The 16,657-nt window shown below is 43.7% G+C and overlaps 1 protein-coding gene across 1 annotated transcript in view; it reads right to left on the reverse strand.

The window, feature by feature from the left end:
• PCSK5 (proprotein convertase subtilisin/kexin type 5) overlaps positions 1-16,657 on the reverse strand; it is a 684,033-nt gene that overhangs the window by 23,153 nt on the left and 644,223 nt on the right. Inside the window, exons 32-33 of the mRNA XM_082244075.1 lie at positions 13,973-14,200; positions 10,487-10,664 (exon numbers count right to left, since the gene is read on the reverse strand). Coding sequence (XP_082100201.1) covers positions 10,487-10,664; positions 13,973-14,200 — 406 coding nt within the window. The remainder of the gene's footprint in view (positions 1-10,486; positions 10,665-13,972; positions 14,201-16,657) is intronic.

A 16,657-nucleotide genomic window follows, 5' to 3' on the forward strand; every position in this document is an offset into this window, starting at 1 on the left:
ACAATGGGGATGCCACAAGAGCTCAGAAGGGCTGCTTGTCCACATTGTTCTCCACACCAGTACTTTTTTTTGTATATTAACATTCAGTTTTCTGTCAGCACATAAAAACATAGATCAAGTCATTGCACAAGCTAACCAGCTTATTTAACTATTGCAAATAAATGCGTAAGTCCCCATTTGCTTTCTTTACTGGTACAACTGGTGATGCCCACTCGCTGTGCTCTACCTTTGAGATGACACCTTGTTCTTCCAGCCGGCTTAGTTCAGCTTCCACACCTGCTCAGAGTGCGAAAGGTACCGTCCGAGCTTTGAAGAACCTAGGCTGGGCGTTGGGTTTCAGCCTGAGTCTCACACAGTCATGCTTTGTTTTCCCCAAATGGTTATCAAAGACTTGTGGGAATCGCTGTTTCAGGGATTCCACCCATCCCTCTTCATCCCCTGATGGGATGGTCATGGTGTTGCAGGGTTTTATGGCGATGTCTGGCATGCCAAAGTGAGCAATCCAGTCTCTCCCAAAGAGAGGGGTTCCCCCATGTTCTAGGATATACAATGGCATTCTCTTTGTCTGACCCTTGTAGGATACCTGTACTTTCACGTAACCCAGTGGGTGGAGTATCTGCTTTGAGTATGTCTGCAGTTTGATTGGTGTTGGACGGACAGTTGTTCGGATCAGAAGTTTTCTCCAATGTTTCTGGGTGATCACTGAAACTGCTGCTCCTGTGTCTACATCCATCTTGAGTTTCTTTCCTTCCACGGTTACCTCTACAGTCATTGCAGAGGGTGCTGAATGCATATGATGTATGCCCAATCTGTGGAGCACTTCCTCATCCTCTGATTCCGATGATGATGTATATCTTCCCACCATATATGCCTTTGTCCTAGTGTTCAGAGGTTGTTTATTTCGCACCTTCTTACTACGGCAGACTCGTTTCAGATGGCCTGCCTTACCACAATTATGACAGAGCTGATCCTTAAACCGGCAGACTTTGTGATCATGGTCTGTATTCCCACAACAGTGGCAAGCTGATGTCCGGGTTGGTGAGGTTCTATATTTACAGTTAGCTGCAGTTGGCGTGACTGCTGTTCTGAAAACTTCCTCTTTAACCTCTTCCCTTCTGCTCTGGGGGTTCAATGCCTCTGTATCTTTCACAGCCATTTCCATCACTGATCTCAATTGCCTTTGTAAGGGTAAGGTCTTTCTCTGTTAACAGTCTCTTTTGGCTAGAATCACTATTTAGTCCCATGACAAACTTATCCCTCAGTGCAGTCGGTAAGTACTCCCCAAAAGAACAGGTTGAGGCTAGTCTGTGAAGGGCGAGCACATAAGCCTTAATATCTTCACCCGGCTGCTGCTGCCGCTGATAGAACCGGAATCTTTCTGTAATCTCTAGTGGTTTAGGCTGGAAGTAATTCCCTAACAGTGTCAGGAGCTCTGCCAAAGTCTTAGTTGCTGATTTTTCAGGGAAAAGGAGATCCCTAAGGGTGTCATATGTCCTAGCACCAACCAGTGTCAGAAATACTGCTACTTGCCTGTCGACTGGGATGGCATTTGCATAAAAATATTGTTCTAGTCTCTCAATCCAGGAACTCCACATGGTCTGTTCTCCATCAAATTCACTTAATGTCCTGATCAATGACATTTTCCTGCTGGGCTCTGTGGGTGTTTGTATCCAGATGACAATCCAGAGTTTTTTTCCTTCTTTTCTTTTCTCACACAGATAGTAACCTTGTAAATCCCATCCTCGTTGCCACTGTTATATTCTCCGGGTTGTGAGAGACACAGGACTCTGGTCTGGAACAACGGTCGTTTATTCAGTACTCTCTGTACACTACAACAGGCATTACAGGACAGCTCTGTATAACCACACATCTCCTACATGTCTCCAAGATGGCCACACTGCCCCTTGACCCCTGTCATCACTCCTGGGTGGAGCCAGCCTTAAAGTGACAGTACATGTGAAACCCTTCAGGTATAACATTTTCTATGTTAGCAAACCCTCCCTTCCCCCCAACCACAAAAAAAAAAAATGTAAATGTCCAAATCCCCTCCTATTATATTCTCTGCTATCTACACACTCAATCATACTCCTTCTCTCTAAAGCATCATAGTTCATGACCTTGACTCTGGTCTCTTAGGCCCTGGTGATTCTGCTCCCTAAGTTGTCTCCATTATCAACCTCAAACACCCAGCATCTTTATATAGTCCTCAGTTTTTTTAAACTTCAGTCATTCCGCCCATATTTCCAGATATTTCCACTGTATATATCGTTTCCTCCATGGATCTTGCCCAATTCACCCTTACAGCCCAGTCCCTCATACTCGGAATTTCTGGCGAGTATTCTTATATTCATTATTGCATTTGCTCTGTGTTGTGAAACAGGCAACTCCAAGGTTTCACCTAAATACAGTCTCCTGTAATCGGGTGAATTAACCTAATAATCCCTTCCCAAAAAACTTGAATCTTTGTGCACTTCCACCACGCGAAGGTCCAAGGAGCTCCACATCCCCTCCAACAAGTTGGGGATATCTCTGCACCGAACCTCTGTGTCCTCTGCGGAGTGAGATACCATCTAGCAAAAAGCTTGTATCACATCTCTGTTGTTATTAAATCAACCGATCTAACAAAATATAGGTAGCCCTCTTTCCCTGTTTTAAAATAATTTGTGTCTATTAATGAAATCAACGGTACATTATATTCCCAGTGAAATAGTCTACATAAACTGTCCCCAATTCTTAATGTGCTCCTAGCTAACCACTTGCTGACTGCTTACTATATATATATATATACGATGGCAGAGTGGCTCCTAGAGGCGATTGCCGCCTGACACCCGCGATCACTCCCCGCTGAGAGAGAAGGACGGTCGGCTGTTGTAAACGATCACAGAAAAATTTAAATGAAATGAAATGATCACAGAGCTCCTTCTATATAGGATAGCATGTCTCTTTGGTAATCTCTGAAGCCACCCCCCCCCCCCACAGTTAAAAAACACTCCCCTAGGGTCACATTTAACCCCTTGATCACCTATACTGTTAACCCCTTCCCTGCCAGGGTCATTATTACAGTAACAGTGCATATTTTTAGCACTGATTACTATAGTAATGTCACTGGTACCTCAAAAGTGTCAAAAATGTCAGTTAGTTAGGGGTCCGATCTGTCCGCTGCGATGTCGCAGTCCCACAAAAAAAATCTCAGATCGCTGCCATTACTAGTAAAAAACAAAACAAAAAACAAAACAATAAAAATGACATAAATCTTTCCCCTAGTTAGTAGACGCGGTAAATTTTGCGCAAACCAATCAAAATACGCTTATTGCGATTTTTTTTTTAACAAAAATATGTAGCAGAAAACAAATTGGCCTAAAATATTAAAAAATTTTGATTTTTAAATTTTTTTTTTGAGAATGTCATATAGCAGAATGTGAAAAATATAATTTTTTTTTTTTTTTTTTCAAAATTGTCGCTCTTTTTTTATTTATAGCACAAAAAATAAAAATTGTACAGGTGATCAAATACCACCAAAAGAAAGATTTCTATTTGTGAGGAAAAAAGGATGTCAAGTTTATTTGGGTACAGCGTCGCACGACTGCGCAATTGTCCGTTAAAATAATGCAGTGCCGAATCGCAAAATAGGGCCTGGTCATTAAGGGGGCAAGTCCTTTCGGTCTTAAAGTGGTTAATGTACTCTTGTTATTAACCAAGTTTCGATATATTCGTGGCATCCAAGTACTGCATAGGCAATTATTGGGTGTTTGTGTACCCATATACAGTATATTTTAATACCATTGTCCTTAACTTCTTTAGGTAGGCCTGGGGGAGGGCGATTGGGACCATTTGGAATATGTATACATTCTGCTGTGTGATAAAACTGCACATTTTAGAGTGGCCTTTTATTGTGGCCAACCTAAGGCACACCTGTGCAATAATCATGCTGTCTTAATCAGCTTCCTTTGAGGTGGATGGATTATCTCGGCAAAGGAGAAGTGCTCACTAACACGGATTTAGATAGATTTGTGAACAATATTTGAGAGAAATAGGCCTTTTGAGTACATAGTAAAAGTCTTAGATCTTTGAGTTCTGCTCATGAAAAATGGGGGAAAAAAAAAAGTGTTGCGCTTAGTGTATATGAAATGCGCTTTTTGTCTCCTGTCTCGTGCTCCATATGTGCTGTCAATTCCCCTCTCTTCTCAATTAGCTCTTGCTTCTCTGGGATGCCTTTGGGTTTCGTTTGTTGTTCCAATGTGTGTATCTCCCTAAGTAGCTGGTTCATCCTCTCCTTCTTTTCCTTTTTTCTTTGTGTCCCATTGCCTATTAATATCCCCCTTATAAAAGCCTTATGCGATTCCAACAGGGTAGTTCATGAAATCTCTGGTGTATCATTGGTAACGAAGAAGCTCTCCATCTCCTTCTCTACTTCCTCGACTATCTTAGGATCCTGAATGAGTGAATCATTCAGTTTCCAGGCCCTACCTCTAGGTGCTGCTGAAAAAAGATCTAACTGCACTATCACCAGGGCATGATCAGAGAGTGTAATGGGCTTAATTATTGCGTCCTTAAGGGAGACTAGGAGTTGATGCTCTATTAAAAAAGCTGTAAACCTCAGAATTTTTTTTTTTCAAAAAGTACACCTGAAAGACAAACACATAATGAGCTAGTATGCATCGCATACTAGCTCATTATGATATACTTACCTTAGAATGAAGCCCTGAAGCCCCGAAGCACCAACCGCTCACTTCTCCCATGGGTGACATGTTCTGTCACCCTTCTTCCGGGTTCGCGGCATCCGGTCATCTGATTGGCTGGACCCGCGATTACATCACTCCCGCGCGCGGGAGCCGATGGTCACGGCACGGGGCTCTGAAGGAACGGCACCAGCGGCCGTTCCTTCAGAGCGCATGCGCCAGTGATGTCACTGGCTGCATTTAAAGTAAATATCTTCTAAACGGTACATGTTTAGGAGATGTTTACAGTACCTATAGGTAAGCCTTATCATAGGCTTACCTATAGGTACAACTTGCAGACGAGGGTTTACTTCCTCTTTAAAATGTAATCGATCCTTGAGTAAGACCCATATACTGAAGAATAGCAAGTGTAATCTCTAAGTTCTGGGTCTACCCTCCAGGCATCCACTAATTGACACTCTCCCAATAATCTCCTAGTTTCATTCTGCCTTTGTAATGGGAGACGGAAAGTCCCCGTCGATAAATACAGACATGGGTCCAGTGTTGCCAACCGCCCGTAGATTTACGGACAGCCCGTGAATTTTAGCCCATTTTCGGGCTGCCCGTAAATGCCCGTTACGGGCAGCGGCGCCCGTAATAAAGATGTCCGAACGGGGCCGCCACGCAACTGCGCATGCGCCGTTCCGAAGCCTGTCGGGCTCGGAAAAGCTCGCCTATTTCCGGCTGGACTGGCGCATGCGCAGTGACGAACTGGCGATGGCTGGTGCCATTTTTAAAAGACAGTGACACTGTCTTGTTGGCGCTGCGGGCTGCGGCCAGTAGAAGAAGAAGAGGAGACTAATGTGAGGACTGGCTGGGGTCCCGGGGACAGAGGACAGTATTGAAGGGGCTGAATTGGGGGCAGAAAAGGACAGTGCTTTGGGGGCTAAACTAAGGCAGGGCAAGAGAAGGACAGTGTTCAGTGCTGTGCGGGCTAAATGCAGGGGACAGAGAAGGGCACTGTGCTATGGGGGCTAAAGGCAGGGAACAGAGAAGGACACTGTGCTATGGGGGCTAAATGCAGGGGGCAAAAAAGGACACTGTGCTATGGGGGCTAAATGCAGGGGACAGAGGACACTGTGCTATGGGGGCTAAATGCAGGGGACAGAGAAGGACACTGTGCTATGGGGGCTAAATGCAGGGGACAGAGAAGGACACTGTGCTATGGGGGCTAAATGCAGGGGACAGAGGACACTGTGCTATGGGGGCTAAATGCAGGGGACAGAGACGGACACTGTGCTATGGGGGCTAAAGGCAGGGGACAGAGGATACTGTGCCATGGGGGCTAAATGCAGGGGGCAGAGAAGGACACTGTGCTATGGGGGCTAAATGCAGGGGACAGAGAAGGACACTGTGCTATGGGGGCTAAATGCAGGGGACAGAGAAGGACACTGTGCTATGGGGGCTAAATGCAGGGGACAGAGACGGACACTGTGCTATGGGGGCTAAAGGCAGGGGACAGAGAAGGACACTGTGCTATGAATGGGGGCTAAATAGGACACTGTGCTATGGGGGCTAAATGCAGGGGACAGAGAAGGACACTGTGCTATGGGGGCTAAATGCAGAGGACAGAGAAGGACACTGTGCTATGGGGGCTAAATGCAGGGGACAGAGGACACTGTGCTATGGGGGCTAAATGCAGGGGACAGAGACGGACACTGTGCTATGGGGGCTAAAGGCAGGGGACAGAGGACACTGTGCCATGGGGGCTAAATGCAGGGGACAGAGAAGGACACTGTGCTATGAATGGGGGCTAAATAGGACACTGTGCTATGGGGGCTAAATGCAGGGGACAGAGAAGGACACTGTGCTATGGGGGCTAAATGCAGGGGACAGAGAAGGACACTGTGCTATGGGGGCTAAATGCAGGGGACAGAGAAGGACACTGTGCTATGGGGGCTAAATGCAGGGGACAGAGGACACTGTGCTATGGGGGCTAAATGCAGGGGACAGAGAAGGACACTGTGCTATGGGGGCTAAATGCAGGGGACAGAGAAGGACACTGTGCTATGGGGGCTAAATGCAGGGGACAGAGGACACTGTGCTATGGGGGCTAAATGCAGGGGACAGAGAAGGACACTGTGCTATGGGGGCTAAATGCAGGGGACAGAGAAGGACACTGTGCTATGGGGGCTAAAGGCAGGGGGCAGAGAAGGGCACTGTGCTATGGGGGCTAAAGGCAGGGGGCAGAGAAGGACACTGTGCTATGGGGGCAGAGAAGGACAGTGCTGTGTGGGCAGAAATGGACAGTGCTGTGGAGGCAGATAAGGACACTGTGCTGTGGGGGTCAAAGGCAGGGGGCAGAGGACGACAGTGCTGTGGGGGGCTAAAGGCAGGGGGCAGAGAAGGACAGTGCTGTGGGGGCAGAGAAGGACAGTGTTGTGGGGGCTGAAGTGGGGGGCAGAGAAGGACAGTGCTGTAGAGGGTATATGAAGGTGGGCAGAGGAGGACTCTGCTGTGGCAGGGTGATGTAAAGGGTGGCAGAGGTGGACACTGATGTGGAGGGTGAAAGGGGGCAGATTATTACACTACTGTTGGGGGGAATGGGGGTGTCTGCAGCCTCTGAATACCTCCTGTACCATGTCCGCATCCTCTGACCACCTCTGGTATCATGTCCACAGCCTCTAACCACCTCCTGTATGATGTCCGCAGCCTCTGACCACCCTCAGGTAAGTGACAGCGCAGCCAGGTCAGTCTAACGGGGGGTCACTGATGTAAGGGCTGGGTGAATATAATAATGTAAGGGGGAACTAAGATAAAGGTTTCCCCCTTTATAGCAGGGAATCCCTTTCCCCTTACCTTAGTGTAATTAATCTGCAGAAGGGGGTCTCTGGTCACCAGATTCCCCCTCCCCCCCCCCACATCAGAGTTCCTGATATTCTTTTCTACATCAGAGTCTGCAGGATTCTCCCCTTACAGTGCAAGGGGGAACTCTGTGGACCCTGATGTAAAAGGGAGCTCTGATGTAAAGGGCAATGCTGCAGACCCTGATGTAAGTGGGAACTCTGATGTAAAGTAGAGTGCAGTGGACTCTGATATAAGGTGGTTTCTGGTCAGCAGAGCACCCGATTACATCAGAGTCCCCCTTAAATCATGATCTGCAGCATTCCTCTTTACGTCAGAGTTACACTGTAAAGGGGAATCCTGCACACTCTGATATATGGGGGAACGCTGTGCTGGCTGGGTTATATTAATCTGACCTTCATGTAAATGGAGAAATATGGTTTATGACTTTTGTTTAACTTAAACACATTGCTAATAGCACTATCTACATGTTTATAGCTTAATTATTCATATTTGCACGGTTTAGCACTGAAAACGGCTATGTTATGTACATTTTTGCAGTGCCAGTAAAAAATTGGTGCCGTCCGTAAATTTTGGACGTTCTGCCAGTAAATTTCCCTCCGGGGGGTTGGCAACACTGCATGGGTCCAACCCCATATTTAGGTCTCCCGCTACAATAAACCTCCCCTCTTTGAATGTCATCAATATTTTCAGGGTTTTCCTCAAGAACTTATTTGGATCTTTATTTGGGGAGTAAATATTTGCAAAGGTACACTCCATATCGAATAATCTTAATCTTTCTCTTAATAAACAAAAACCTCCCCTCGGGGTCTGATAGCTGCTCCTTCAATGTAAACACAGTGCTCCTATCAAATCCAATCGCCACGCCCAGTGAATAGCTCGAAACCGAGTCGCCGTAGAACCATATAGGAAAAAAACGGGAAGACAATTTAATTCCTAATGTAGGTTTGATATGTGTTCCTTGTAGGTAGACTACTCAAACCCCATAATGATGCAATTCTTTAGTTGCCTTATGTCTTTTGCTAGGTGTATTCAGACCTCTAACATTGTATGACACTAGGTTTACCAGAGCCATGGGCAACCATCCATGAGAGAAGACCTGCAGAGGGGAGGAAAGAGAAAAAAAAAAAGATGCCCCCCCCCACACCATTACCCTTTCCAAAGAGGTTATCTCCTCGGAGGGTTGGACAACTGTCTACTCTTGTTCGATGTACGGATCTGGTGACTCACTACCATGTGCCAACTCCGGTTCATACCTTCCCAGTGGGCAACCACCCTAACGCTCCGATCCATCTCCACCCACTGGACCAATACACTCACCAGCCCTCTCGCCCCGTTGCCTCCACAAAAAGGAAGGAGAAGAGGGGGGAGGGAAAGGAAAGGAAGAAAGAACACAAAAGGCAACCCACTCCAGACCTTGATACAAAAAGGCCCTATACTCCCTCCCTCCCCCCATTCACCTACTCCCTCCTTCCACCCCCCCCTCTCCACCGAAGACCACGCTACTCCCTCAATGTTATTGGTGCACCCACATTCTCTTCCCACCCCGGCAGGGATGGAAGTGCTAAGTACAGTTTATTACAAAAATCTCTCAAATCTTTTGGGAATCTCTGCACCACTCTGCGGCCAACTTTTTTTCCCTTGTGGCAGGCCGGGAAACCCCAGCGGTATGAAGCACTAGAGCTTCCTATCTGTTCTGTCAGGGGTTTAAGAAGTCTCCTTATTGTCAGAGTCTCAGCCGATGAATCAGCTTATAGCTGTAAATTCACTCCTTCAAAAGTAATCCCAGCGAAGTTCCGGGCCTTTTCCATAATTATCGTCTTTTCTTCTATGTAGTGGAGCCTCACGATCACATCTCTTGGAGAACCCCCAGCTTGGCTTTGGTATGCTCTTACCCTATGCACTCTATCGATTTTTAAAGTTTCTGGGGGCTCCTTCCCCAGCAAGGGGTTAAAGAGGCATCGCACCACTGTCATCAGGTCTTCCTCCCCCTGCTTCTCTGGTAAGCCCTTTATACGCACATTTTTCCTTCGGCTTCCTGGTCCTCCAATCTATAGAATAAAGCTTGATTAGCTCTCTGCAGTGATTTTATCTGTTTACTTAAATCCTCCAGTAGTCGATCGTGAACATCGAGTCTCCCCTCCATTAACTCCACATGACCAAAAACTTGACCAATGTCTACCCTGACAGCCGCTATGTCTGATTTCAAAGAAGTTTCCAATTTATACAGCAGTCCCGCTAAGGCTTCTTTAATAAGGGGTAGAGCTACTTGGAGTTCCTCCAGGACAGCATCTTCATCTGCTATTATGGCTGGGCTTTCCCCTTTGAGGCTTCCATTTTGCACTTTAGGTCCATCTTGAGGGATCCCTGCAGAACTTTTTGGTCTGGTTGCTCCTAAGCCGCTAATCGTCCCCGTTGAGGGTTCCTCCATTATGGGGTTTTGTTTTCCCGCCCCTGACCACCCTAAGGTTCCTTGTCTAGGGTTATCAAGCCCCTCTCCCACCATAACAGTCTCTGCCTACATGTAACACTGGATACCTCCAGGGCTAGGGGCGCGTTGGTTTACTTTACTGGCTTTTGATTTACCTCTCTTCTTTAATCCCAAATGATCTCAGCTGTGGGTTGAAACAGTGAGGGCAAAAAAGGTATCTAAGCGACCATGGGAACTTATCAGTAAGAGTGAGTAATAGCGTTGAGTGATATAATTAATTATACATAATTCTATTAAAAGATGAAACATTTTGTTAGGAATTTTGGCTCTTAACCCCTTTGTGTTGGCGCCTCCCAGGCCTTTAGGGGGTTTCAGATGCCGGGAGACGGAGCGGGTTTATGATCATGTGACCACCGTGATTGGCTGTAACAGTGGTCACAAGATCGGAAAGCTCCCGAGCTTTCCATTAGCCGTCGGTAACTGTGAAAATTTGTTTAATAATAAGAATTTGTTTACTGATGGTATTGCTTACCCCAAATAACAGTGCTTCACACAACTGTGGCCTAGAGAGTACCATCCCTCATTACAAGACAGGCATTGGCTGCTTCGTCTCCCACTGCAAGTCTTACAGGTGCTATGGCAGGGAACACAGCGCCTTTCTTCATCTTCTGGGTAGTGACCAACAGGGCAGTCATTTATACAGGTGGAATCTGAAAATGTAACAGTGTCCAGAAATCAGAAACAAAATATTTGTTTATACATATACAGTGGAACAGAAAAAGGAGTACCACCTGGGCCTGGGGCCTCCCCACCTCTTAGTGCCAGTTCACACTACAGCCGCACGACTTCGGGGCCGACCTGTGAAGTCGCGTGCACCGCGACTTCGGCGCGACTTGCACGGACTTCATATAATGAATGTCAATGCAAGTCGCTCCGATGTCGCCCTGAAGTAGCACAGGAACAATTTTCTAAGTCGGAGCGACTTGAGTCCCTCCTATTAGAACGGTTCCCGTAGCACTGCATGGACCGCGACATGTCAGGCTGACCAGTCACCTGACAAGTCGGGGTAGTGTGAACCGACACTTAGGGGTCTATTTATAATAAAAAAAAAAAAACACTGTTTAGATGTCTCAGCATTCATACACAGCCATTGCAAATAATCTCTGTCATGTGAAGGTGATGGGCTCCACACTAAGGAATATATTGAAGTATAAGTAGGCTGCAGCCTCCCTATAATATAGTTGATAACTATATCAAATGTAAAGGTGAAAGATAAGGGAATGGCACTGCCTGCTAAAAAGATGTGTGTGTGATAAATGACAATGAGATAAAAAATATATATGTGCAATAGGTAAAAAAGACACAGAAGGTGAACAATAAATAACACAATAGTGGAGTGAATGGCGTGGTCTAATATGAATGCAAGTAGGTGTAAGTGATGATAATTAAATGTGGGGAAGAGTGCAGTTGGGACCAAATGTCCAGTAGGTAATATGACAGATAAGTATAAATGCACAATGAACGAACAGTAAATAAATAAATTAATTAATTAAATAGAGCAATAAATATATATACGCTAGCTGATATTATGATAGGTGATGAAACATAGGTGCAATAAATAACGGTAATGTGCTAAATGAATAAATAGTGATAAGTGGATTAATTAATGAAGTGACCACATATACAAAAAATCTCAAATATCAAAGGTGCAGTATAAGTGCAAAAATAAAGTGGCAATGTGTACAAATATATGGCCAGTAAATGTAATAAAGTGACCTGTGCATATAGAAATTAATTAAAGTGACAGGGTGCCAGCAAGCAAGAATAGTCCATATAGCCAATAATGGCACATGAAGTGGCTAGGTGGAAAAATGTAATCAAATAAGGTGACTGGGTGGCGAAATTAGTCCTTATATCAAGAAGGTGCTAAATTCTTCGTATAAGAATACCGAAGGTGACCCCGTGTGGGTAATAGGGTGAGGTGCTCGGTGACCCCTAAGGTAGGTAGACTATTCTTGCTTGCTGGCACCCAGTCACTTTATTACATTTACTGGCCATATATTTGTACACATTGCCACTTTATTTTTGCACTTATACTGCACCTTTGATATTTGAGATTTTTTGTATATGTGGTCACTTCATTAATTAATCCACTTGTCACTATTTATTCATTTAGCACATTACCGTTATTTATTGCACCTATGTTTCATCACCTATCATAATATCAGCTAGCGTATATTTATTTATTGCTCTATTTAATTTATTTATTTACTGTTCATTATTGTGCATTTATACTTATCTGTCATATTACCTACTGGACATTTGGTCCCAACTGTACTCTTCCCCACATTTAATTACCATCACTTACACCTACTTGCATTCACATTAGACCACGCCATTCCCTCCACTATTGTGTTATTTATTGTTCACCTTCTGTGTCTTTTTTACTTATTGCACATATATATTTTTTATCTCATTGTCATTAATCACACACACATCTTTTTAGTAGGCAGCGCCATTCCTTTATCTTTCACCTTTAATCTCTGTCATGTGCCTAAGTAATATCTTTATTTTCTCTGATTGTATGTTCCTTCTAGTGGCCATTAAGCAGTATTTTCCTGGTTGAGGTACAGCAGGAAAATAGTGCATTATGGCTACTAGAAGGAGTTCATGACCATAGGAAATAAACATGTTTGACACATTACAGGGATTATTCAGTGGCTGTGCAATTTTCTCTGTAAATAGAGCCCTTATTGTATAAGAAACACAGAATTCTGAGTGGAGGTGTCGGCTGTATCCCAATCTATTGCATAGCAATATGGGAAAAGTAGAGGTCTGCAAAGGGTTACTTTTTAATATGTCCCCTGCACTTGGTGTCATGTGGTGTTACATGATCAAGCATTTGGGGGCACATAAGGAAGTGTTCCGGCACTGGTCCTTCCCTGTGCAGCATGTACTGCTTTGTCAGACTGCAGACTGGCCTTCCATGGAAGTAAAGGCCGCAGTTCCAATGAGGTACAGCTCTGAAAAATTCACACAGGGTCTGTGAGGCAGACACACAATGAAGAGGAGCAGGGCTCCAAGCAGGTATAACCTATCCCTAAGGTGCTCTGGGAGTATGGGAGGACATTAAAAATAAGTGCATTCATGCAATAGGTTGCATTTACATTTTACACAAAACCAGACACACTACCTTGTGCAGTGACGTTGAGCAGTGACAAGCTCAGTGCACAATTTTACGCTTCCCATTTTTGAGGCTTTAAAGGGTAACTATAGGCAAATCTATTCTTTTCCTTTTGGACAGAGTGAATAGGTATTAGAACACCTGTCGGTTTTTTCTTTATTGCTGTCTGTGCCCCTGTTAGGGAGATTTATCCTCTCTATTTGTGCTGTTTACCATTATCATCAAAAGTGAAACTAAAAGAAAATCCCAAATTTTGGGTTGTCCCCAAAAAAGTAATAGGGAGGAAATCTTCCAATGTGACACTAGTTCTGGTGACCAGGGGGGCCCCTATGGATTCCCTTAATTTGCAATGATTTCCCCTAACTTCCTGTTTTGGCTATGGGACAGGAAATTAAGGGAAATCTCTCCAATGGGACACAATGTAAAAGACAAGTTTTGTCTAAAGTTCTACCTTAACAGGGGTTAGAAAAATGTTAATTTTATAGATACTGTATAGTTAGGCTTATCAGATATAGCTAAATTGACTAACTGAATAGTTCCCCCAGTAGTCTTCCTTCCTTTCTTGTTTTCTTTCTCTTTTTTTCCTATTCCCATTTTCTCTATATAGCGTATTGATTTTTTAATAATCACCCATTATTGATGAGAAGTTGTTTTTTTTTTTTATCAACCATCATATTTCACCATATTTCACTTTGGTTCATACTTCGTTGTCATGATAGCAGCTGCTGCCATCGTTTTGCATACACAAACTGCACAAATGCCGAATAAACTATGCTAAAATTGTTTTGACCTTAGTACTACCACAATACTTATATGGCTTTCTCCCAAACTTACTGAGAAGGTAGTATTTGTCTTTGCAGCTTAAACACTGGTGGTCACTGGCTCCTGTACACCGTGAACACTTCCTATGACAAGGGAGGCAGCCTTTCTGATCATCCTTATATTCATGGATGTTGCACTCTTTGTATGACACACAGTGACCTTGGCTGTTTTTAACTAAACCCTCTTTACATTCGTCACAAGTCATAAATGAATGGCAAGATTTACAAGTGCTGTCACAATCTGAAAGAAAATAAATTGGCAAATAAATTATTAAATACAAACATATAATACTTTAAATTTCAGAATCCTGCATACAAAAGTTCCAATCAACCATTATTTACACAAAATGGGTAATATTTAACAGACAAACACTGAAATACAAGTAAAATGACTGCTTTGTGTTAGCCATTTTAGATCAGCTTAAAAGGTACCTCCACCTAAAACGCTTTTTAGTTTTGGTTGGAGTGGACATATTTATTGGTTGTAGTGTCTGATTTGTATTTATGCTTATTTTGCCAATGGGGACATTTATCCTTATTGTAAATAATGGATTACGTCAATTGTGATGAAATGTGCAGAGTGGGGCATACGTGCTGACATCATTGCACACACTCGGATTGTGGCACGATTGGATGTACATGCGGTTTTAATGCACACCTTTCTGGGTATGTTGGTTTATTGAATAAACATGTATTTTAAATTTTACAGCATTATGCTATGTGCAGTTTATCTTCCTTCATTATGATCCATTATACGATGAGGGGCAATCACATCTGGCTACTTTTAACTAAGGGGTCTCAGCTTCTGGTAAGCAGCATATGATCCTAGTGTCTCACAGTGTCAATTTTGTTTTGAGCTTCACGTGGCATGAGCAGGGTCACTGCACTGGAATTTTGTGTTTTTGCACTACTGAAGTTATTATTTTTGTGGGTATATGCATGATTATATTAAGATCACAATTTGATTATGGTATTATACTATATGCAATCTGTTCTTTTTTTCCTACTGGGTTATGAGTCTAATTGAGTTCCGGGAGCCATTTTAAGAAGTGGAGGGTCTTACTGTAAAAAAACGATCTTACACTTTACCCTATGATGAAGGCAAGCTCCTGAGACTTCCTGTAATTAAGGGGTCTCATCTTTTGGTAAGTGGAACTCTATTTGATGGACACTTATTGTTTTTCACACATTTTGTGTACAAACTATAAATAGGTATCAATAAAACATAACTTGTGTATTGCTGTTCTTCCTACTAGCTCTAGCTGCATTGCCAGCGCTCCATGGTGGGAGGGTTAGTAGTTTTCCAGAGAGCCCGTATTTATGCTTTTGCAGCATACAAAAGGTTTTTCAAGAGTGAGTTTTTGTAACATGTATATATATTGATATATTTGTAGCATGTAGAAGGTAGGTGGCCTGTGAATCTGCTAGGAACTATTCGGTTAATGTTTTGATAAAAAACGTACCTTCCAACCAAAAGTTAGTGAGTCCCGGGCAGTCCCAAAAGGTATGTAGGAGAGAGCCTTCCAATTTGAGGCATTGCCTGCATTGGGGGTGACACATGATATTGAACCGGGTACGGAAACACTATCCCTGTCTGTATTTTGGGCAAGGTTAAGGCAGCTCTGTTTGTTCTGGATCCCCACCCTTCCCCCAAAGATAGTGAAGAAAGTGGGCCCGCAAATCCTTTAGATAGCCCTGAGGTAATGATACTGGTAGCGTCTGTAAAAGGTACAAAATTTGCCAGAGAATGTTTATTTTCAGGAAGCTATTACATTAAAAAAATGTGAATGCTGCTTTATTAAAAACCTTCAGTTCTGCCGATCTTTTTAGCCAGTGGACGGAAGTTCAGTAGAGATACACTTTTGGGATTAGAGTGTCAAGAAATTTTATGTGGGAGGGGAATCATCAGAAAGACAATTGTTTTTATAGCCATTCAAGCAGAGATTGTGGTAAGATAACGTTTAGAACTTCTGATTTAGATATGTTTATTTTGTAATTGAAAAGAGAACCATAGGTCTCCAATTTTTGTAAAAGGCCAGAAGAGTATTTTGAGGAGATGAGATGAGATGAAGATGATCAAGTTGTCAGAATATGCTGCAACCTTATGGGCCTGTCTGGTAGTGTGCAGGCCAGTAATCGCAGAGTTTGCTCTAATAGTCAGTAGGAATGGTTCCAGGGACAAAATCAAAATTATAGGGGATAAGAGACATCCCTGTCATGTACTGTTACTTATTGAAAAGGAAGTGGAAACAGAAGTGGAAACAGATTAATTAACTCTGACTGTGGCAGTTGGGCAGGAGTATAGAGCTCCAATCGATATCATTATGTTGGCCCCCAAGCCTACTGTATGTGGGCCAATGTAACAGTAATAAAGTTCCAGCTTATTCTGGCAAAAGCTTTCTCTGTGTCTGCAGATAAAAGCATGAAGGATATGTTTTTCTCATGGACTAAATGAATGGCATTTAGAACGTGTTGGGTATTGTCCCTTGCCTCCCTTTCGGGTACAAAACCACATTGATCATGATGTTCTAGGAGGGGAACATGGGACAGTAGGTGACTAGCCAAAATTCTGGCAAATATCTTTAGGTCTACATTCAGGATCGATATTCTAATGTAACTTTGGCACAGCTGGGGGTCCCCGCCCTCTTTAGGTATACCTGTGATCGTGTCTCAGAGGGTCTCTCTTGAAAGAGAGTCC

Source organism: Pelophylax lessonae, assembly GCF_965119305.1.
Source record: "Pelophylax lessonae genome assembly, chromosome: 1".
Lineage (NCBI taxonomy): Eukaryota > Metazoa > Chordata > Amphibia > Anura > Ranidae > Pelophylax > Pelophylax lessonae.